The 24,996-nt window shown below is 42.8% G+C and overlaps 1 protein-coding gene across 1 annotated transcript; it reads left to right on the plus strand.

Annotated features, from left to right (window-relative positions):
- The first annotated feature begins 2,489 nt into the window (after nt 1–2,489).
- On the plus strand, nt 2,490–15,988 carry LOC130851781 (GTPase IMAP family member 5-like). The gene is made up of 3 exons (XM_057732513.1): nt 2,490–2,585; nt 12,785–12,833; nt 14,326–15,988. The coding sequence occupies exons 1-3, from the start codon at nt 2,580–2,582 to the stop codon at nt 15,207–15,209; spliced, it is 939 nt and encodes a 312-aa protein (XP_057588496.1). The 5' UTR covers nt 2,490–2,579; the 3' UTR covers nt 15,210–15,988.
- Nucleotides 15,989–24,996: the final 9,008 nt, after the last annotated feature.

Below are 24,996 nucleotides of genomic sequence, written 5' to 3' on the forward strand. Positions count from 1 at the left end.
TGACTTCAGTGTCCCGTTGTATATAACATTGGAATATGAAACACACAACATTTTAACTTCTGATTTGTCTTCTAAACTTCCATCTCCTTTTATGTTATGCTATCAAACTAGGAAGATTGCTCTGGTCCTTGTCCTGTGAAACTGAATTCTGGATGATACCTACTTCTCTGGTACTTCTAACAAGTAAATCTTGATGGCCACAACCTCTCTCTCCCACAAAAAGGAAAGTAGGATCTACATGACACTAAAATAGTGCTTCTAAATGCTGGGGCATAGTGGGGCCAATGTCCTTCAGATAGTCAATATTTCATTGAAGAAGTATTTTCCTATAATCTCCTCTCCTGAGATAATATTCGGATATTTCTTATTTCTTTGTAGCCCTGGGGATGCTGATAGTTGAGCTCTGGCTCATCTGGTGTCAAGAAAAGGGAGACATCAGGGATGAAGAACGATCCCAGAAGGTTTGAACTTCTTATTATTCTGTTCTGAAGCTCTGTTCAGGAAGGATGTTTTCCTTCTGTGTCTTTTTTACTGGATTTATAAGGAGAGAGAAGAAAACAATAAACATGCAAATCTGAAAAGTGAAGAAGGAAGTGTGGAAAGAGGGAGGAGAGGAAGCAGGAGCCCTGCATGGTTCTGAGACCCAGGAGGCTCAGGGCCTTGGCCGTGGATAGGTTTCCACAGCTGATGGCAAATCAGTGAATAACAGGGGACCAAGCTCAGAGACAATAGCAAATAATCAAAAGCTAATCAGGATGCAGAGGAGAATGGAGACAGTCACTTTGGGGTAGGAAGGCAATCCCAGAAAGCACTAGTAGGGCCATGGGGAATGTGAGACAGGAAGGGGAAAGTAGCTGACTCAGGTTGTGCTGCTGAACATGTTACCAATGTAGACAGTGATGAGGGGGTTCCTGCCACAGACACCTGGGTCTCCGTCCTGCCGGGGACCACAGCAGTTGGTCCAGACTATACCTCAAAGTGGTCTCACTTGGTGGGCAGTGCAGAACTTAATAAGCAAGGAAACTAGGGTATTTGTGCACTAACTTCTAACTGTCGCAGATTGGGGTCTGCTCCTGGGGACCTTAGGTCTCTGATGACTTCAGGCTGCTCCATACATTAGCCGAGCATCCTCTCATAACCAGGTGAACCCTCAGGCAGAGAGTCACAAGTGGTTGAAGGAAGACACCACATACGTGCATGAGAACACTGAACAGCAAGGAGTTATGGAAGAGGCACTGAAAGCATCTTCATGAAAGGTACAGGTTGGGCATCAAAGACTTAGTTAAGACTGGTCTGCGTGGCTTGGACCAGGGTGAAGTCAGTGAGGAGCCATATGCACCTCGGGCTTAGGGAAGTTCTCTCTCCCAGGGCCATTCACCTGAAGGGATGGACTTGGGTGACCTTGGCAGTGAGTGCCTCCTTCAACCTAGTGCCCTGGAAACCAAACTTGCCTCACACCTGCTGATCTAGTGAGAGAATAAGAGACTCCTGGCTTCAGTAATGCTGAATGTCGGTTACTCGAGAGGTTCTGTACCTGAGAAAAAGAATGGAAAATAGTGGAAGCTGGGTCTCTTTCCTACCTGAAAAAAATGGGCTGGAAAGAAAGAGAGGAAAAGGCAGGTCCCAGTCAGTAGATGAGGGCTCAGGACAGCCCTCCTTCCCACACATAGGGACAGTCAACTCCAGACACTTTGAGTTAGGTTGGTGACCTGACAGTCTTAGGGCCAATCCTTTCACAGCCTGCTCGTCACACCACTGGCTCTTTTGCTGACCTCACTCTCATGACCCACTGGAGAGAAGACAGAATAGTAGAATTTGTGACACCAACACAGATGACCAGACTGAGCCTGCTCATGAGGCCAATTTAGGAGTCGTGTAAATGTACCCATCCTGAACACACCGGCCAGCTTCAAGTCCTTCAGCTGCTGAAGGACTTGAAGCTCAAAACTCTAATTCTGGATTTTTCTGACAGACTGGTCCCCAGGGGAGTACTGGCCACATGGATGTCCAGTCAATGGACAGCTGTTGAGAAAAGCTTTCATGTTCTTTGTTCTGGGGCAGGAGGCACTCTGGAATTATTTTATATGAGGACAAATGCCTACAGGGTAAAAAGTAATTGAAATTAGATCACTAAGCAGTTCTAGAAGGAGTCAGGCCTCGGGGTCCTACAGCACCCTTCCCTTCCTCTGGTATCACAAGCTATTTGGTGTCGAGGGGCCCTGCTGGAGACACACACCACATTAGTCACAACAGGAGGGAGGTTTTGTAAGAGAAATGCTCTAAGCCCACAATGAATGTTCCTGTCTCTTTAAGTCATTACCACCACCTAACCCTCCCTCTGGGCTTTCCAGAGCTCTGAGTCTCAAAGGCCTGAGACTTCCTCTGTGCACACTGGAAGAAAACAGCCTGCCGCACTCACAACAGAAAGGAAAGCAGAGATCAGTGCTTTTTCGGATCACCTGTCAGAGCCTGTCACCAGGAAAGGCGAGCCCCGGCAGGGGACAGGAGCTGCGACCACCCAGAAGGAACATGGCTCTGAGAGCATTTACTGTCTGAGCACCTGGGTCCCACCAGGCACCATGCGCGTAAGTAAGAGCCGGAGCCATTGAGCGGGGCGCCCAGAGTGGTCCACATGTTCCAAGTTTCCAGTAGAGGAAGTTCAAGAGAAGGTCCGTGAGCATCTTCTCCAGCCTGGAGGGTGCGCCTACCTGCCTCCTCCCACACTTTCTCCATACAGTAAGAAACGTGTGGCTGGGACCACGTTTAGGAATAAAATACATTTTAAAAGGCATTCCACATTGCCCAAACTGCACTTTCAGCACAGGCAAAAGGTATTTCTATGGCCCCCAAAGCAATCTAACTTCAGAGTAAGCTACAATGTGGCGAATCAGAATTCACTCCCCAGATTCTCCCTGTCCCCTCTGTCCACAGTAGGGGCGCTCAAGAGACTTAAGAGGTCAGGAACTAGTTCTTTGACCCTTCTCCCTGCAGGAGCCCTAACACGTCTGCCCCCTAATTCACCTCTCTCCCACTCTAGCTGCAGGAACACCTCAGTCTCCTCATCTGTACAGTGAAGGGGTCTGAATTTCCAAACTCTGATTTGTGGACTGATTACCTTAGATACATCTGATTCATAAGTTGGAATTTCTGAGGATGGTCCCCCCAGAATGGACATTTTTAAAGAACACGCAAGTGATTCTGAAAAACAGCAAGTTTGAGAGGCACTGAACTGCATGAACTTTAAATTTTCAGAGTATTCCAAATACAGGATTCTACACGTTTTACATAGCTCAATAACAAAGAACCATTTGTCATCCCACATTTCATCCTTACCTCCTTCTTAAAAATTATTTTAAGTGATTATAACCCCTATTTCAAACTATATGGAAATTCCAGGGAATTCCCTATCGCACACCTCCTCATTTCCACCTTTGACGAGGACATCTTGCTTTAGCTACATTCTTCTTCTTGGCTCTGAATCTTGTGACTCTTTGTTCATTTCTGCTCTGTTGTCAATTAAGAGAGTTTGTTGATTTCTACACACAAAATAACTCATCACATGTGATTTGCCCTTGGGGTAAACTTTACTGAAGCCTTTCAGTGGGGATCAGCAGAAGTGTTACTGCAGAAACGTGAATAGCTTTGTATTGAGTTCTAGGCAAACCTGCCATCTGAGTCCTTTGGCCAAAGGCAGGTTATTCAGCCAACCTCTCCCTTTGCTGTTCCTTCGTTGTTGGTGCCAATGGGGGAGAACACAGTTACCTGTAGGAACCAGGTGAATGACATGAAGAGGTAGAATTTGAAATGGACGTTGACGCACAGACAGGACTCAGGCAGAAATGTGGGGTGGGATGAATGGTCCTAGGAGTGAAAGAAAGCACAGGGTGGGTTGGAAAAGGCCCTGACATCTGCTGTTTGTGGAGGGGCTGGCTGGGGAGGGGATTAGCTGGAAATGAGGCTGGAGAAGTAGACTGAGGAGAGACTGTGCTGTCGTGTCCAGGTGCTCATGCGCTCAGACAAACTTGACCACAAAATGTTTAACTGTATTAAATGATGTTTGAGTGGGTATAATCACTTTACTTTGAGAAGCCTCAGGTTTGAGGCCAGAACATAAAGAGCTGGAGGGGAGCATCCCAGTCTCTCCATATTTAGACATATTAGGACAAGCCAATTATGTGGTTTTCTGAGAGCAGAAGCTCTCCAGATCAGTTTGGGAAATATGTCTGTTTTCCAATTTCCAAAAGCAAAACTCCAGTTTTCTTCTTGTTTGTCTCCCAGGAAAACAATCCTAAGGTAGGTCCTAAGTGAGCAAGCAAACTTTCTTGTTCTCAGGGTTTTCCAAAGCCCACCCCTCCCCCAGCAGCTGAATCTCCTGGGAAAAATTATTTTCTACAGCTTATGTCACTGACATAGAATTACCTGGAAAAATCAGCATCGAAAGCTCACTCACTGATATAGAGTAGGTGTTATCATCTCCCCTCTGCTCTTTGCATTTGGAGGCCCCGAAAAGACAAAACCAAGCTCACCAAGTGTTCTCACAGTATCATCCCAACTCCAGACCAGGCTCTTCCAATATCTTCCCTAAATTCTAATGCTCAGAGAAGGGCAGGAACTATGACCTTTTCACTGTCGTGTCACCAGCTGTTGATGAATGGAAGGAATGAATGAATGAACACATGGTGTTTGGGACTCTTTCAGTTAATCATGGGAGGATGGAAGATGCCAAGAGATGAAGAAAATGCCTATGGTAAGAACACGCCTCACAGCACATGTTTGCCCCCAGGTGTGAGCTCTGGGTAGTGAGGGGCATGGGTTAACTCAACAGTGAGCAGAGAGAAACCCCAGAGGCTTCTTGATGCTGGGGTGAAACAGCAAGAGCCCTGGGACTGGCATGTGACCTTGATCTCTGCCCCTGCCCTGCTCTGAGATCTTGAGTTCTTTGACTAACCTGCACCTCCATTTCCAAAGTAAAATGAATAAACTTCCTCTGACCTCCACAGAAGGGGATGTAGAGGGCATCAAATCGTGTACTAGAGGGGACATGATTCACCAGGTAGAAGGTGTTAGGGAACAAGGAGGAGGGTTAACCAGGTATCTTATTAGGCAGCAGGTTTAAGAGAGCGGAGAAGAGGAAGAGGCGGGAAACAGGGAGAGAAGAAGAGATGGTCTCATCTTATCCTCCAGGCAGCCCCATGAGGGAAGTGCTACATTATTGATCCCATTTGTGCAGGAGAGCCTTAACAGTTAGATTAAGCAGCTTCCCAGGGTTACAGGGCTGGCAGGGGGTGGGGCTGTGATTCACACCCAGGGGTGGGACTCCAGATGGCCCTCACGGCCAGGCCCACCTCCATCCTGCCTTTCTTCAGTGGAGCGTGCCTAGGAAAGTATGGCAGAGGCCACAGAAGTTATCAAAAGGGGCCCAGCTCTGCACAGCGTGTGCATAGCAGATAACTTACAGCCTTTCATTTGAAGAGGAAAGTAATCTACTAACAGTCAAGTGATTTTCTTAGGACAAAAGTTGGCAAATCAGACCTGGAGCTTATTTTTCCTTACTGTCCTATAGGAAGAGTTTCCTTAACCAGACACAGGGTCAAAACACCAAAACTTCTCAAAAATGGTCTAAGTGAATATGTATATATATCAACTACATATATCTCCTTTCACCTTTTCTTTTAACTCCTCATGCATAAAAACTCCCTGATCGTGTGCTGATGAAGTTTCATATTTCCATGCCCTGCTGCCTGGATCAGCTGTCATTTTATCCAGAGAGGTTCATATTTGGCTTACTTCTGAGAGTAGTTTTCAGCCACGATGAGTTTTCTGAGCAGATTTCAAACAATGCATACCCCCTTACACAGCCTTGTACAATATTCAGTACTGCACAATAGTCAATATTCTTGTGCAATATTCAATATTCATCACCTGGCTGGACAGATGCCACTACTTCCAGAGAATACCCTATGAATTGAATTCCCTAGAAGAGGAATTCCTGTAAGTCCTTGGGGAAGCCAGAGCTAGACTATGACCAAAGACTCATTTTCTTTTAATTTTTTTAAATTTTTTAACATTTTTTATTGGAGCGTAGTTGCTTTACAATGTTTTGCTACTTTCTAATGTATATCAAAGTGAATCAGTTATACGTATAAATATATCCCCTCTTCTTTTAGATTTCCTTCGCATTTAGGTTACCACAGAGCATTGAGTAGAGTTCCCTGTGCTATATAGTAGGTTCTCATTAGTTATCTATTTTATACATAGTAGTGTATATATGTCAATCCCAATCTCACAATTCATCCCACTCTCCCTTTTCCCCTGTCCCAGTGTACATCAGTTTGTTCTCTACATCTATGTCTCTATTTCTACTTTTCAACTAAGTTCATCTGTATTATTTGTCTGGATTCCACGTATAAGCAATATTATACATTATTTGTTTTTCTCTTTCTGACATACTTCACTCTGTATGACAGTCTCTAGGTCCATCCTCTTCTCTGCAAATGGCACTATTTTGCTTCTTTTTATGGCTAACTAATATTCCAATGTATATATGTACCACATCTTCTTTACCAATTCCTCTGTTGATGTCCTGGCTATTATAAACAGTGCTGCAATGAACATTGAGGTGCATGTATTTTATCTTTCTGAATTACGGTTTTCTCCAGTATACGCCCAAGAGAGGGATTGCTGGGTCATAAGGTAGATCTATTTTTAGTTTTTTGAGGAACCTCCATAATGTTCTCCATAGTAGCTATACCAATTTACATTCCCACCAATAGTGTAGGAGGGTTCCCTTTTCTCCACATCCTCTCCAGCATTTATTGCTTGTAGATTTTTTAAAATTTTTTTTAAAGTTTATTATTTTTTAAATTATTATTATTTTGGCTGCGTTGGATCTTCATTGCTGCACTTGGGCCTTCTCTAGTTGTGGTGAGTGGGGGCTACCCTTCATTTTGGTGCTTGGGCTTCTCATTGCGGTGGCTTCTCATGTTGCAGAGCACAGGCTCTAAGTGAGTGGGCTTCAGTAGTTGCAGCACGTGGGCTCAGTAGTTGTGTCTCGAGGGCTCTAGAGCACAGGCTCAGTAACTGTGGCGCACGGGCTTAGTTACTCCACAGCATGTGGGATCTTCCCGCACCAGGGCTCGAACCCATGTCTCCTGCATTTGCAGGCAGATTCTTAACCACTGTGCCACCAAGGAAGCCCTATTGTTTATAGATTTTTTGATGATGGCCATTCTGACCCATGTGAGGTGTTACCTCATTGTAGTTTTGATTTGCATTTCTGTAATAATTAGTGATGTTGAGCATTCTTTCACGTGTTTGTGGGCCACCTGTATGTCTTCTTTGGAGAAATGTCTGTTTAGATCTTCCACCCGTTTTATGATTGGGTTATGATTTTTTTGATATTGAGCTGCATGAACTGTTTATATATTTTGGAGATTAATCCCTTGTCGGTTGCTTCATTTGTAAATATTTTTTTTCCCATTCTGAGGGTTGTCTTTTCATCTTGTTGATGGTTTCCATTGCTGGGCAAAAGCTTTTAAATTTATTAGGTCCCATTTGTTTCTTTTTGTTTTTACTTTCATTACTCTAGGAGGTGGGTCAAAAAAGATCTTGCTGTAATTTATGTCAAAGAATGTTCTGCCTATGTTTTCCTCTGAGAGTTTTCTAGTGCCTGGCCTTACATTTAGGTTTTTTAACCATTTTGTGTATGGTGTTAGGTCATTTTTTGTGTGTGTGCGCTGGGAGGCTTCATCTGATAGCGGCAATGTTTGCCTTTTTTTATATAACTGGATTTTCACTTGCTTATTCCAGCAATAAAATGTTTTAAGTTGTTTATTTTATAAATTTGGCTTTTACCTCTTTTTTTAAGTAGCTATCTTCCCAAATGATGTAGTGTTTTATTTTCATTATTATTTTGGGTCTTAATTATTTTTACACCTTACATTCAATCCATTCTTGGCCCAATTCTTATTTATTTTATATTTCCTTTCACCCTTTATACCGTTAAGTTTAGGCACTCCTTTTTACTTTGAAAATGGTGTTAAATCGTGTATTTCCCTTGATTTACTACATCGGAAAACACCTAAGCTCTATTCCACATGCTCGTGAAATAGCTCATGGATACACTGAAGAGAACTGCTCCTCAAAAATCACACACACGCACCCCAAGAAGAGACACCCCAACCCCAAGACACAAAAGACAAGGACAGTCACTCTCTGACTCCCAGCTCTGAGGAGTTTCTGGAGAGGAGGAAGGCTGGATTCTAACCCGTTCCACAGCTGGCCTCCAGCTTTTCACAAAGGTAGAGAAGTCCTCCTTCGAGAAAAGCCAATCATTCCTTCCTGTGCCAAAGAAAATAGCTAATTTTCTCAGCAGATCTCTTTGTAGGTGCTTTCACAGGGAGACTCACTTCCGAGTTACTCGGCTCAGCAAGGCAGATGAAACGTTGATCTTCCGGGAACGGGGGCCCCAGAGCCCGACACTCCCGCGGAGGCAACGCGGGGGCTTCCGCACCGGAGAGCGGGCGCCGGGGCCCTCGCTTTTCTGCTTCACAAGCCAAGCCTCACTTCTGTTCGCACGTCCTGAAGCGGAAACGCGAGGGGGCGAGGCGCTCGCGGGCGCGCCCGGCAAGCATCCCGCGGTGCGGGCCGCAGGCTCCGGACGCGCGGCGCTCGCGCTTCCGCGGCAGCAGCTTCGGCCCACCCGGAGGGGGCGGCCCCCACGGCGGGGACAGGGGGCGCCCTCCGGAGGCCCCACGTTCCTTCCCGCCCTGCAGCCGCGCCCTGGGACCTCCGGCCGCGCGCTCGCGCCGACCCGCCGGCCCCCCAGCCCTCAGCGCCGCGCCCGGTAAGGGGAACCCGGCGGGGGTCGCAGCGTCCGGGGAGGAGGGCGAGGTCTGGAGGCCGCGGTGGCGTCTGCTTTCAGGGCGCTGACTCCCGGCGGGATCTCACACCGGTCACCACGCTCCTGGGCGCTCCCCGCAGGGAAACGCGGCGCCGCTGGTGAGCGCTCCGGGCAACAGCGGATTCCTGGAGGGAGGGGAGCGGGTCTGGGACGCCCTCCCCCGCCTTCGCCGCCCATCGCTTTCCGCGGCGCCGCGCTCTTCTCCGTCTAGCTGCCTGCTTCTTAGCTCCTGTGATCTTCATAAGCTGCACAGGATTGATAAAGCTTCACTACTAGTCTCATCGCATCTGACAGATGAGGAAAAACTGAAACTCACAAGGTGCCCTAACTAGGTGCGGCGTGCGTCTCAATGTGACCCTCTTACCTTCCCGCATAGCACCCCGCCCCATCCCTGACAAGCCCCGCGTCCCAGAGGGGCCTGGATGCGGGGAATGGATTCCGAGGGCTGCACAGGGCAAGCACGGGGTCATTGTTTTCCCACCTCACTGAGCCACGTGTTCCAAATGAAACCTCGGTGAACATTGCTCTATGACCTTCATCTTCTGAAAACCACCCCGTTCTCCCCGCAAATACCCCCACACTTTCCCTATGACACGGTGTTGAACTCGACCCTATGACAGACTCCAGGGTGTACAGGAACCATCCCTTTGCTACACTTGCTGTGAGAGCCGCGTTTTGAAATCACAATGCTAAACGATGAAACACGTACCAGGAAACAGGGACGGGGGCAGATGGGTGAAGGATACTTATGAATAAGGCAGCCAAGAAATCTTTCTGTCTTTCCTAAAACAGCATGAGACAGGCTGCTCTCTCGTGGGTTGGTAAAATAAAGTATTGTCAAGATAAAACCAGGTTTGTATAACTTAAAAATCAGAAGAAACATTGTGTTCATTTGCTTCAACCTCCCACCTAAGCTAGATCCTCCTGCTGTTCCAGGGAGATACTCTTACAGTCTCTGCTCACACACTGCCCGCCACTCTCTTGAGAGTCCTGATCCTGTTTGGGGGAAGATGAGAAGGACTTTCCTTGTGGAGAAGAAATCTGCCTCCAGTCTTCATTCTCCCACTTCTATCTACTATGCGATTGACATGTGTCACATTCCTTCAGGTTTATGATGTTTCCCAATCTTTTCCTGGGCTTGATTCAGTCTTTTTAATATTCTATGACTCATTTTAGCATCTCTATCAATATCCTTTCTGACTAGCCTCTGGACTTTGTATTTGTTAATATCTGCCCAAAACATCTATTCCTCCAGGGGACATATCTCCCCCAGCAGCCTGACCCACTCAGAAGATGGTTAGGGGGATGGTGCTGCGCCTCTGCTGATGTAACCTGCACTTTGATTGGCTATTGTGACAGCCAGAGAGCTCCATTTGGGTCACACTGATCATCAAGTCACGGAAAAACACCAGATTGCTTTAAACTGAAACACTTCCATTCAGAGCCACTTCTGCCCCCTGCGATTTTATATTTCAAGTCTTTTTTTTTTTAAACACGCACAGCAGATTTTGCAATACAGTTCTCTTCGTTGGTTTTAGGGCAAGCTTCCAGCCTGTCTGCCTCAGTGTATGTCCTGACCATGGATGGCAGCATGGTATGTGATGTTCCAAGAGGCTTGCTGACTCTATAATGTCTTTTCCCCCCAGTGAATCTAGGAGAACACGCAGGCAAAATGAGCCATGTTTTGGCGTTGGCTCTGTGGCAGTTGTGTGATCGTGGGCAGGTCACTTGAGGCTCAGTTTCCTAATATTTTAATAGAAATGTTCACACCTATCTTGATCACTTCATAGGGAATTTAGGAGAACAATTAAGACCATGGACATGAAAGTACCTTGCAAACTACAAAGGGCTGCACAGAGGGTTGTTACTATGGTGCAGTTCCTCGTCAACATGGCCACCACTGTCGTCATTGCCTTTATCACATCAATATATTCATTCCAATATATAGAAAATGTCACCTGAAGTAGAAAAGATGTCAGAGAATTTGAGCAGATTAAGCAAAAGCTGGAGTATAGTTTACCAGAGACAAGGACAGCGTGTGGGAGAAGGTGGTGAGGAAAATGCTCTTCTCTGGGCTTAAGGAAAGGAAAGGGGTGCAGAAGGAAAGGGAAAGAAGGACGCTGTCTTAAGAGATTCTGATAATGTGACGAAGGATAGTGTCCCTAATGAGGGCTGTTTCTGTTCATCCCTACTGAGTGAATAGAAAAATGTGGAAAAGGTAGAAATAACAGAATCAACCTGAAGAGCAAAGTATGAAATCTGTTCTGAATTCAATATTAATCAATAAAATGCAAGTTTAAACCAATTAAGACATCCTAATTTAAGCCCATCAGGGTGACCAAAAAATTAAATATCTGATATCACCAAGGGTTAGTGAGGATTTGGGGAATTCTCACACGTGGCTGCTGCCTGGAGGACTTAGCACAAGCTTCTTGGAGTCATAGTCGGCAATCTCTAGTCACGTGGAAACTGGATCCCAGAGAAACTGTCCACCTGCACAAGGAGATGTGTCCAGGGGTTCTTCTGCTGCATTGTTTGTAGCAGCAAGCCCATATTTTGGCACAGCAAATGTTTGTTAATAAAGAGTTGGATAAAATGTTACACAAATAACGTCACTTATGTAAACTACCAAAAAGTACTATATTTTATCTATAGATACAAGTGTGTGTAGATGTGTAAACACACAAATGCGAAAGATGCATAAATGTCTCAGAATACTGGCTGCCTCACAAGGGAGGAGGGAGAATGAGATGGGGGGCAGGGTGGGAGAGTCAAAAATAAATAAATGGCACTGTATGTGTGATGTTTCTTAACTTTTTCAAGCAAACCAAACAGCAGCAGTAAAAATGCCAAAATACTTAGATTTATTCTTTGCAAATGGTGGGCATTTGTTTCATTACTCTGTGTATGTCTTCCCTTAAGATGTTTGTTTCATAACTGCATAATCTTTAAAACCGAGTAAATAAAATACAGTCTCAAAGAGTTCATCTTCATTATAGTTGCATGTTGCATGCTTGGCTTTTCTAATGCACCTTCCTTACGCTTTTCTAGCACCAAGAGGAATGACACAATATTATGCCTCATCTGAATGAAACATTTATCCCCATAGCTTTGCCAATTTCTGGTTATATCTACTGGGATTTTTTTAAGTGGTTATTGGGAGGCTCACGAGGAAAGCCATCTGCTTTAAAACTGAGCAGGAATGAACATATCTTGAGTGTGTCCCGAATGTGGATTCTGTCCCTCAGTCACGGCGCCAGCTTCTCTCCACCAGCTGCTCGGAGGGGAGGGAGGTCGGTGGCCGTGCTCAGCCTCCTCCACGTCTTCCTCTCCTGTCAGTCCTCAAAGGAGCCCTGGACCCCCAGTTCCACACTCCCATTGGAAGGTGCATTGTACTTTCCTCTTTGCCACTGGGATAGCCATCTGATACAAAGGGTTTCTGGGACTGGAAACGCCCAGTACTTCAAACAAACCCATGTCATTTACAGCAAGGCAATTTTTCTAGTCTAGCAAGTTTGCTTACTTTGATTCCAATAATAAAATAATAATAATAATAAAAATCCTGCTTCTCATTCCATAGAAGAAGGCGTCCTTTATTTCATGCCTTGTCAAGTTGAAGGGAGATAGTCAACTGATTTGTTTTCAAGCGTTTCTTGCTCTCCTGTAGGATGAGGAGACAGCGAGAGTTCATTGTGTTGACACAACCTAGCATCACCTGGCTTGCTTAGAGTTATAGATGGACATCTGAGGTTAGAAAATTAGCAATGGAAACGGCTCACGTAAGGCTCATTATTCTCGGCTGTCTGAATTGGAGGTGTTCTCAGGCCTTACCAGCTCCCATACGGACACTTGCTTTTCATTCCTTTCCTTTTTTTATTCCAGAAGAGAATGGAAGGGCTTCAAAGGAGCAGATACGGGAGTATGGCCGAAGGTAAGAAAGCCTCCAAATTCTCAAGAGCTCTAGGCACCAGGGAGGAGTCACTGTTTTCTCTCCTCCTCTCCCTCACCTCAAACACAGTGACAGAAAAGAAACCCAGTTATTCCCAACAACAGAAGAAAAAGGCAGCCATCATGTTCTGTACCTTCCCTACCATCACCACACCTCACGCACACCTGCGTGTGAAGCTCCCCCCACGCGGTGATGTATGCGAAATGTGGAAACGAAACTTCAAGTCAGAAGTCAGGGGATCTGGAACCAAATTGTGAAAATGATATCTTTCCCTGACTGCGCTGGGCTGAAAAGAGGGAAAGTTCCCCATAGAGATTTAGTAATCATGTTTGCTTCAAAAAAAAAAAAAATCCAGAATACTTAAGGAAAGAAGAACCAACACAGAGTAAAAGGCATGAAATAACAGATTTTAGGAGCCTATAATGAACTTGATTCATTTGGGCTCATAAGAAATCCTTGGATTCTCACTCTCTTCATCCCTTGAAGGTGTTAGCTCTTGGCACAGTGTCACCCTCACCAGCACCACTTTGGTTATGATTTCCTATAATTCTATCAGCCAAATCCATGATCTTTCCAACACACGTATTTCCAATGGTCTTATCATCTCTTCTTCAGCCAGCGATCCAGGGTCATCTGTCAGACTCTGTCCTGGACATTAACAACAAGCCTTCTGCAGGCTCACTTTCCAACATCCAACTCCCCACCCAGAAAGCAGAAACCCAGGGACATTCAGCTGGTCCTCAATGGGAGGTCCCTGGCGCTCTGACGTCTGAGGCTTCCTTCACCTCCAAGGTTCAGATGAATGTGACGAGCAGTCTGTGTGCCTGGGAAGTGGTGGGTGAAAAAGAGGGAATAATATTTTCTCATTTGTGACTTATCCTCCGCCTCTTTCTAATCTCACTTTATTCAGCATGAACCTGGCCTAAGCACCATCCCTGGAAAATCACAGGCACAACTTTTCTTTCAGAAAAGCTATATTTTCCCTGGTCCTGACGAAGTCCTTGGAGCATTCTCCATGGCGTAGCAGTTCTTACTCTTGGCTATGGGTCCAAGCTTGGGCTCCCAATGTAGGCTTCCTACCATTCAAGAGCCGCCTAAAGTTGTAGGCAAACATTTGCATGTATTAAACATCACTATGTGGCGGGGGAAGAGGTCCATAGCTTTCATGAGATACCACGAAAGGTCCGTGACCTAAAAATCTTAAGAATCATTAACTTTACCAATAAAGACCTAGTGTATAGCACAGGGAACTCTGCTCAATGTTCTGAAATCACCTAAATAGGAAAAGGATTTGAAAAAGAATAGATACATGTATATATATATATGTATAACTGAATCATTTTGCTGTACACCCAAAACTAACCACAACATTGTTAATCAACTATACTCCAAGATGAAATTAAAAAATTCTTTAAAAAAGAATCACTAACTTACTAAAACATGAAAAATCTTTTTTTTTTTCTTTTTTTTATAGGCGAGATAGAACACAAGTGGTCTGCAGCCTCGTCCTCACTGAGGATCATCCTGGTGGGCAAAACAGGCAGCGGGAAAAGTGCCACCGGGAACAGCATCCTCTGCCAGCAGGTGTTTGAGTCCAGGCTGGGGGCCCAGTCGGTGACCCAGAGGTGTCAGGGGGAGACCGGCACGTGGAATGGCAGGAGCGTCCTGGTGGTGGACACGCCCTCCATCTTTGAGGCCAGGGCCCCGGACCGAGCGATGTACGAGAACATCGGGGACTGCTACCTGCTCTCGGCCCCGGGGCCACATGTGCTGCTGCTGGTGACCCAGCTGGGGCGCTTCACCGAGCAGGACATGGTGGCCGTGACCAGGGCGAAGGAGGTCTTTGGGGCCAGAGCCCTGAGACACATGATCGTCCTCTTCACCCACAAGGAGGACTTAATGGAAGAATCCTTGGATGACTATGTGGCAAACACGGACAACCTCAGGCTTAGGGCGGTGATCCGGGAGTGCGGGCGGAGGTACTGCGCCTTCAACAACCGGGCCTCCGGGGACGAGCAGAGGGAGCAGCTGGCCCAGCTGATGGGCGTGGTCGAGGGGCTGAAGAGGGAGCACCAGGGCGCCTTCCTCAGCAACGACCTCTTCTTTGATGCACAGCTGCTGCAGCAGGGCGGGGGTGACGCCCGTGCAGAAGGTTACACGCGCTACCTGGCCAAGGTGCGGTCACAGGTTGCAAAGCAAACGCAAGACCTGAAAGAGGCCCAGAGAAACTGTGCCTTCAAGGCACTCCTCCGAGTCAAAAACTGGGTCATTTTTCACATCGGAATATTTGTGGTTCTTATATGCGTCTTGATTTTTCTTGCCATTTTAATTATCTTGCATATTACTCATGTACTCTGAGCATTTTCAGATGATACCTGCTATTGGCTTCCATTTTTTCAGAGTCAGCACTTCTGTCTGTGTTGATAAGGAATTTTACTTGCTTTTTACATAATTTTGCTTTCAATTTTCCCTTCCTTGCACCAGACAAGCCATCCATTTTCTTCAGTTGCTTTTTATTTTCCATCCACCTGACCCATCTATGGATCAGTCCAGAGCAGCCTGTTGCCCAGTGTCTGGAAACAGTTCTTTTATGCTGGTGGACCTCAGAAAACCTGCAGGTTTGCTTACAGACCACCACAACAAAGTGCCTATCAAAAGTGTCACACCAAGTTTTTGGTTTCCTAGTGCACAAAAATTATGTTTATGCTATAGTGTAGTCTATTACGTGTGCAATAGCATGTTGTCTAAAAAACAATGTACATACCTGAATTTAACATTATTGCTAACCATCATCTGAGCCTTCAGTGAGTCATAATCTTTTTGCCTCCATGTCAGTGGCTGCTGACTGATCAAGGTGGTGGTTGCTGATGTTTGGGGTGGCTGTGGCAATTCCTTAAGATAAGACAGCAATGGCGTTTGCGGCATCAATTGACTCTTCCTTTCACAAATGATTTCTCTGTAGTACACATTGCCATCTGATAGCTTTTACCCACCATAGAACTTCTTTCTATGAATGGGTAGAAAGAAGAATTGCAATCAATCCTCTCAAACTCTGCTATTGCTTTATCAATTAAATGTATGTAATATTCTAAATCCTTTGTTGTCATTTCAACAACCTTCACAGCATCCTCACCAGGAATAGATCCCATCTCAAGAAACCACTGACTAGCTCATCCATAAGAAGCACCTCTTCATTGTTAAAGTTTGATCATGAGGTTACAGCAATTCCATCACATCTTCAGGCTCTACTTCTAATTCTAGTTCTCTTGCTGTTCCCACCACATCTGCAGTTACTTCTTCCACTAAAATGTTGAGCCCATCAAAGTCACCCATGAGGTTTGGAATCAGCTTCTTACAAACTCCTGTTAATGTTTATATTCTTGACCTCTTCCCATGAATCATCAATATTCTTAATGTCATCTAGAATGGTGAGTCCTTTCCAGAAGGTTTTCAATTAACTTTGCCCAGGTCCACTAGAGGAATCACTATCTATGGCAGCTACAGCCTTATGAAATGTATTTCCTAAATAATGACTTGAAAGTCAAAATTTCTCTATGATCCGTGGGCTACAGAATGGATGTGTGTTTGGAGACATGAAGACAACATTAAACTCATTGTACATCTCCATCAGAGCTCTTGGGTGACCAGATGCATTGTCAATGAGCAGTAATATTTTGAAAGGAATCTTTTTCCCAGAGCTAGATCTCAACAGTGGGCTTAAAATATTCAGTAAACCATGTTGCTAACAAATGTGCTGTCATCCAGGCTTTGTTGTTCATTTATAGGGCACAGGCAGAGTAGATTTAGCCTAATGCTTAAGGGCACTAGGATTTTCATAAAGATAAACGAGCATTGGCTTCAACTTAAAGTCACCAGCTCCATTAGCCCCTAACAAGAGAGTCAGCCTGTCCTTTGAAGGTTTGAGGCCAAGCATTGACTTCTCCTCTCTAGCTATGAAAGTCCTAGACTGCATTTTCTTCCAAGATAAAACTGTTTCAACTACATTGGATATCTGTTGTTGAGTGCAGCCACCTTCATGCATTATCTTAGCTGGATCTGGATAACTTGCTGCAGCTTCTGCATCAGCACTTTCTGCTTCACCTTGCACTTTCATGTTATGAGGATGGCTTCTTTCCTCAAACCTCATGAACCAACCACTACTAGCTTCAAACTTTTCTTCTGCAGCTTCCTCACCTCTCTCTGTCTTTATAGAATTGAAGAGAGTTAGGACCTTGCTCTGGATTAGGCTTTGGCTTAAAGGAATGTTGTAGCCACTAAAACTTTCTCCATATCAGCAATAAGGCTGTTTCGTTTTCTTCATTCTGTGTTCACTGGAGTAGCACTTCTAATTTCCCTCGAAAACTTTTCTTTTGCATTCACAACCTATCTAAATGTTTGGCACAAGAAGCCTAGCTTTCAGCCTATCTTGGCTTTTGACATGCCTTCCTCATTAAGCTTAATCATTTTTAGCTTTTGATTTACAGTGAGAGACATGTGAACCCTTCCTTTCACTTGAATACTTAGAGTCCAGTGTAGGGTTAAAAATTGCCTAATTCCAATATTGTTGTTTCTTGGGTATAGGAAGACCCAAAGAGAGAAAGAGACAGGGGAATGGCTGGTCAGAGGAGCAGTCAGGACACACACATTTATCATTCAAGTTCACTGTCCTATATGGATGTGGTTTGTGGCACCACAAAACAGTTACAACCTTAAAGTTGTAACCTAAAAGACCACTGATCACAGATCACCATGGTGGAAGGGGTGCATGGGGAAGACATTCTGGCTTATGCATAATTTAACCTGAACTTTAACTAGAACAGCCTGTTTGGTGGCCTATTATACATACATTGTACATCTATTTTAACCATTAAAGAAAAGAATGAATTTAAAAGTCAAAATGGAGGGAATTCGCTGGCGGTCCTGTGATTAGGGCTCTGCACTTCCACTGTAGGGGGCATGGCTTCAATCCCTGGTCAGGGAACTAAGATTCCACAGGCCGTGCAGCATGGCCAATTAATTAATTAAATTAAAAATGGAATAACTATGGTTCAGGCATTCAAAATGGAGCTGACCATTGTGGATGTGGTTTCAGATACACTCCTGCATCACTGAGAACTTGAATCCACTGAACTGTATCAAACTCAAGGACACTACCAGCTGTTCTCAAAATAATATCTGCTAGCCACTGCCAGATGCATTTTTATGGCCTCAAGGTCTCCCTTGTAACTATGCAACCATTTTGGACCCCAACCAAACCTTGCTTAACAAGCACCTTTACTTCTTGCCAGCTCCAATTATAGTTCTTGACAAACAACTTATGTAATTTTACAGTTTTTGCCTTTATAAGGCCCCCATTTTGTAGTCCAGCAGAACACAACTGAAGTGCTCCTAGGATCTGTGTCTCACAGGCTATAGTTCTCAGTTTGGCTCAGATAAAACTCTTTTCTATTCCTAGTATAGATTGTTTATTGATTATTCCTATCAATATCATAACAAATATAATAATATTGAAAAAAGTTATGAATATTGTGAGAATTACCAAAATGTGACATAAAGTGAGCAAACACTATTGGGAAAGTGGCCCTGATAGACTTGCTCCATGCAGAGTGGCCACAAGTCTTCGACTTGTAAAAACCATGATATCTGCAAAGCACAATACAATGAGGTCTGCTTGCATATTTTTCTCTAGTTTTCTGCTTGTTAATGGAAAAAAGGTAAATAATAATACTAGTTACTCCATCATAGCCAAAACCAGAAGACTCCTGCCCATTTCTTCTTTTTGCAAAGTATTCATTGACGACACTAGACATTCATACTATTAATTTCCCCACATTCTCAATTTTGCTGCTTCTGTCATTATGATGTCATTTAATGTGTTCCTCTGCCTCACCATTTTTGTAAACTGGAAGTTAGTTGTGGTTGGTTTGATCAAACAGGTCAGAATTAAGTTCAATTTTTTTTACAATATTACTCACAGATGATATTCTGCATATCCATAGGGGGTACTCAGTGTCTGGTTTTCCCTCTTTTTGCATTAGCACACATTGATGATCACTGAGTAGATCCATAATTTTAATAGGTATTGAAAATGGTGATATTCTATTCTAAAATTTCTTTTTTGTTAAGTAGCTGGAATATTTCTATTAGGACATTCTTTCCTTCTTCACATATTTAGTAACCTGAAGTACAGTTTATGCAGGAAAGACAGGATAAATGCTTCATAAGCACCAGGATAAATTACAAATGAATAAATGATTTAAATGTTAGCCAAAAGGAAAATTTTAAAGTCCTAGAAGGAAACAGAAAAGTATTCCACTACATGTGTACATGTGGAGGGTCTTTTTAACGGTGACTCAAAAGCCAGAACACACAGATAAAATTATTGATTAATTTACCTGTATAATAGTGATATATACCTACATTTAAAAAGTAAAATTTGAATGATAAACTAGAAAATAATATTTGTAACTCATCTAATAGACAAATATCTAGTCTCTCTAACATGTAGAGTTCCTGGGAAATTGAAAAATAAAAGACCAACAATCCATTATAAAAATGGACAAAACATGAAAAGAAACATAAAAACAAATAGACACCTGAAAATAGGCTTAATGCCACTCACATGGAAAGAAAGGCATATCAAATGATTCTTAGGTATGATTTCTCTCCTACTTGGTTTTCAAAACTTGAAAGAATGAAACTGGTGCATTCATACTTTATTTGTGAAAATACAGAATGGCATAACACACATGTAGGGAAATTTAGCAAACAATACAATGTTATTTCAAATAGCAAAGGTTGGAACAATCCCCAAATGACTATCAACTGGGACAGGTGAAAAAATAAACCCCTGTATAACTACACAAAAGACTACTATGCAGCTGTATAAAATGAATAAGCAAGTGCTCTAGATACTGATATAGGAAAATCCCCATGATATGTTGTTACATGAAAAAAAAAAAAAAGATGTAGAGCTGTAAAAATAGTATGCTACCTTTTATGTTTAAAAAAGAGAATAGCATTTTTCACAGAACTACAGCAAGAAATCTTACGATTTGTATGGAAATGCAAAAGAGCCCAAATAGCCAAAGCAATCTTGAGAAGGAAAAATGGAGTTGGTGGAATCAGGCTTCCTGACTTCAAACTATACTACAAGGCCATAGTGATCAAGACAGTATGGTACTGGCACAAAAATAGAAAGGAAGATCAATGGAATAGAATAGAGAACTCAGAGGTAAGCCCAAACACATATGGGCACCTTATCTTTGACAAAGGAGGCACGAATATACAATGGAAAAAAGACACTCTCTTCAGTAAGTGGTGCTGGGAAAATTGGACAGCTACATGTAAAAGAATGAAATTAGAACACTTCCTAACACCATACACAAACAAAAAGAACTCAAAATGGATTAAAGACCTAAATGTAAGGCCACACACTATAAAACTCCTAGGGGAAAACATAGGCAGAACACTTTATGACATACATCAAAGCAAGATCCTTTTTGACCCACCTCCTAGAATGATGGAAATAAAATCAAGAATAAATAAATGGGACCTCATGAAACTTAAAAGCTTTTGCACAGCAAAAGAAACCATAAACAAGACTAGAAGACAACCCTCAGAACGGGAAAAAATAGTTGCCAACAAAACAACGGACAAAGGATTAACCTCCAAAATATACAAGCAGCTCATGCAGCTTAATACCAAAAAAGCAAATAACCCAGTCCACAAATGGGCAGAAGACCTAAACAGACATTTCTCCAAAGAAGACATACAATGGCCAACAAACACACAAAAAGATGCTCAACATCAATAATCATCAGAGAAATGCAAGTCAAAGCCACAATGAGGTATCACCTCACACCGATCAGAATGGCCATCATCACAAAATCTAGAAACAATAAATGTTGGAGAGGGTGTGGAGAAAAGGGAACTCTCCTGCACTGTTGGTGGGAATGTAAGTTGGTACAGCCACTATGGAAAACAGTTTGGAGGTTCCTTAAAAAACTAAAAATAGAACTACCACATGATCCAGTAATCCCACTCCTGGGCATATACCCAGAGAAAACCATAATCCCAAAAGAAACATGTACCATAATGTTTATTGCAGCACTATTTACAATATGGAATAAAAAAAGTGGTACTGATGAACCCAGTGACAGGGCAAGAATAAAGATGCAGATGCAGAGAATGGACTTGAGGACACGGGGTTGGGGGGGGTCGATGGGGAATCTGAGACAAAGTGAGAGAGTAGCACAGACGTACATATATACACTACCAACTGTAAAATAGATAGCTAGTGGGAAGTTGCTGTATAACAAAGGGAGATCAACTCGATGGTGGGTGATGCCTTAGAGGGCCAGAATAGGGAGAGTGGGAGGGAGTCGCGGGAGGGAGGGGATATGGGGATATATGTATAAATACAGCTGATTCACTTTGGTGTACCTCAAAAACTGGTAAAAGAGTGTAAAGCAATTATATTCCAATAAAGAGCTTAAAAAAATTATAAATTGAGAGCCTCAGATGTATTAAATATCAGGATATAATTTAACAAGGAGTCTTCTGGGACCAAGGATTTTACAGTGTACTTGGGGATACAGACAAGAAATAGCAAGCATGATCTGTGTGTGCCTAGAAGGTGATAGAATCAAACAGGAGTGCTTAAGTAAGCCTTGGGTGGGTCAGAAAACTTTCCTTAAGGAAAGGAAAGAGGTGAGATTTAAGATGAATCCTTAAACTGACATGATGAATTGGGGTTGTGGTCATCCACAGCGTGTGTGTGTGTGTGTGTGTGTGTGTGTGTGTGTGTGTGTGTGTCTGGTGAGGTGGGGCAACTGGCAGAAGTGGGAGAGCTGCTATAGGAAGCAATGCAGACAGAAGGGCAGGACCCTCAGATGTGACCATAGGAGTAAGAATAGTGGAGATTTCATGCCACGGAGCAACTAAACTGGTGTGCCACAACTACTGAGCCTGCACTCTAGAGCCCATGTGCCACAACTACTGAGCCCACATGCTGCAACTACTGAAGCCCGTGCACGCCTAGAGCCTATGCTCCGAAACAAGAGAAACCACCACAATGAGAAGCCTGCACATCTCAATGAAGAGTAGCCCCTGCTTGCCACAACTAGAGAAAGCCCGCATGCAGCAACGAAGACCCAACACAGCCAAAAAGAAAAAAGAAAAGAAAGAAAAAAAGAATAGTGGAGATTTAAATGGATCCCCCAGCATAAAGAGCTTTGCTTAAAATACCAAGAAGTCTGGAATTTGTGAGGACAGTTGAGAAGCATGAAAAAATAAGCAGAAGAATAGCATGCCTATATTTCTTCCTAGTTTATCAAGTGTTTCTATCATTAAAGGGGTGTTGGATTTTGTCAGACTTTTCTTCTGCAGATGATCATGTGATTTTGTGCTTCATTCGACTAATATGGTGGAACACATTGATTGGTATTTATATATTGAACCAATCTGGCATTCCTGGAGTAAATCTAAGTATATACTTCTTTTTACAAGTTGCCGTATTCTATTTGCTAGTATTTTGTTGAGGGTTTTTATGTTTATATTCATAAGGGATATTGGTCCATCGTTTCCTTTTCTTGTAATATCTTTGTCTGGATAATACTGACCTCATAGAAAAATTGTGAAGTACTTCCTCCTCTCTTTATTTTTTTAAAGTGTTTGAGAACTATTGGTGTTAATTCTTCTTTAAATGTTTACTAGAATTCACCAGTGAAGCCACCTGGTTTTTCTTTGAGGACAGTTATTTTAATTGCTAATTTAATCTCTTATTTACAGGTTATAGGTATATTCAGATTTTATTTCAACTTGAGTCACTTTCAGTAGTTTGTGTCTTTCTAGGAATTTGTCCATTTCACCCAAGTTATCTAATATGTTGGCACACAGTCTTTCTTAGTTTCTCCTTGTATACTTTTCATTTCTGTAAAATCAGTAGCACTGTATTCTCTTTCATTCCTGATTTTAGTAATTTTAGCCTTCTATTTCTTGGTCAGACTAGCTAAAGATTTGTTGATTTTGTTGGTTTTTTCCCGAAGGATGAAGTTGTAGTTTCGTTCATTTTCTTTATTGCTTTTCTATTGCCTGTTTCATTTACTTCTACTCTGATCTTTATTATTTCCTTTCTTCCACTTGCTTTATGTTTAGTGGCTCTTCTTTCTCTGATTTCTTAAGATGGAAGATTATATTATTGATTTTTTTAATAAAGGCATTTACAGATTTATACTTCCTTCTAAGCATCCTTGTGTTCACTGCATCTCATAAGTTTTGATATGTCTTCATTTGCATTCATCTCAAAAATATTTTCTAAATTCCCTTCTGATTTCTTCTTTGGCCCATTGGTTATTTGGGAATGTGTTGTTTAATTTCCACATATTTGTGTCAATAAGGATTCGACCTTTTTTCTTTTTTTCTTTTCTTTCTCTTTTTTTTTCTTATTTTCTTTTTTTCATGTCTTTCTTTTTTCTTCCTTCTTTTTATCCTTTTTATTTTTCTTTTTGGCTGCATTGGGTCTTCGTTGCTCTGGGCTGGTTTTCTCTAGCTGTGGCATGCAGGGGCTACTCTTCGTTGCAGTGCCCGGGCTTCTCATTGTGGTGGCTTCTCTTGTTCTGGAACATGGGCTCTAGGCACACAGGCTTCAGTAGTTGCAGCACACAGGCTCAGTTGTTGTGGCACTGGGGCGCTAGGGCACATGGGCTCAGTAGTTTTGGTGCACAGGCTTAGTTGCTCCTCTACATGTGGGATCTTCCTGGACTGGGGATTAAACCCCGGAATTGGCAGGTGGATTCTTAACCACTGCACCACCAGGGAAGTCCCAAGAATTCAACCTATTTTTTAATCATATAGTTTGATTGTGTTTTTTATATTGTATGACTTTATACATTTGTTTTATATTGTATGATTTCTTTATGTATTTTGGATAATAATCCCTTATCAGGTACATCATTTATAAACATCTTCTTCCATTCAGTAGGTTGTCTTTTCATTTTGTTGATGGTTTCCTCAGTTATGCAAAAGCTTTCAAGTTTATTTAGGTCCCATTTATTTATTTTTGCTTTTGTTTCCCTTGGCTGAGGAGAGAGATCCAAAAAAATATTACTAAGACTTATGTCAAAGAGTGTTCTGCCTATATTTTCTTCTAGAATTTTTATGGTTTCCAGTCCTACATTTAGATATTTAATCCATTTTGAGTTTGTTTTTGCATACAGTGTAAGAAAATGTTCTAATTTCATTCTTTTACATGTAACTGTCCCATTTTCCCAAAATCACTTATTGAAGAGACTGCCCTTTCCCCATTGGATAGCCTTGCCTCTTTTGTTGTAGATTAATTGAGCATATGTGCATGGGTTTATTTTTTGGCTCTCTAGTCTGTTCCATTGATCTATGTGTCTGTTTTTGTGCCAGTACCATACTGTTTTGGTTACTGAAGCTTTGTAGTATAGTCTGAAGTCAGGGAACAGGATACCTCCAGCTTTGTTCTTTTTTCTCAGGATCTTATCTTGTAGGGCAGCTCTGCAAGCAATAAATTCTTCTATAAAAACTTCTCTTTATCTGGGGATGTTTTTAAACTTCTTAATTTTTGAGGAATAATTTTGCTGGAAAAAGAATGTGGGGTTAACAGTCTTTTCTTTCTGCACATTGAATGTACCATCCTATGGACCACTGGCTTCTATGGTTTCTGAGGGGAAATCAGCTGTTAATCTTGTTGAGGATCCCTTGTATGTGATGAGTCACTTCTCTTTTGCTCTTTTCGAGATTCTTTCTTTGTCTTTGTCTTTTGATTATAATGGGTGTGGGTCTTTTTGAATTTATCCTACTTAAAGTTCATTGAGTTTCTTAGATGTGTAGATTAATGTTTTTCACCAAATTTTGGAAGTTTGCAGCCATTATGTCTTCAAATATTCTTCCTGCCTCTTTCTTCTCTCCTCTGGCAATGTATATCACATTGCTCAGCCCACACATTCCCCACCTCATGCAGGTTCAGTGTCATCTACTCAATCATGGGTAGCACTCTGGGATTTGTTCCTGCCTTCAAGCTGAAGGGAAGCTCTGGGAAGAGGCACAGAATGTCTTCTAGACTTTATTCCTCCCATGTACCTGGCTCTAATAGTGGTTACATTTTTTTGTCCTTACT

The sequence above is a fragment of the Hippopotamus amphibius genome, chromosome 4 (genome assembly GCF_030028045.1).
Source record: "Hippopotamus amphibius kiboko isolate mHipAmp2 chromosome 4, mHipAmp2.hap2, whole genome shotgun sequence".
Taxonomy (NCBI): Eukaryota; Metazoa; Chordata; class Mammalia; order Artiodactyla; family Hippopotamidae; genus Hippopotamus; species Hippopotamus amphibius.

What these genes read in the sequence shown, in the direction of transcription:
- LOC130851781 (XM_057732513.1), top strand. An exon ending in ATACGGGAGTATGGCCGAAG is followed by an intron (nt 12,834 to 14,325) that starts GTAAGAAAGCCT and finishes TTTTTTTTATAG; the next exon opens with GCGAGATAGAACACAAGTGG.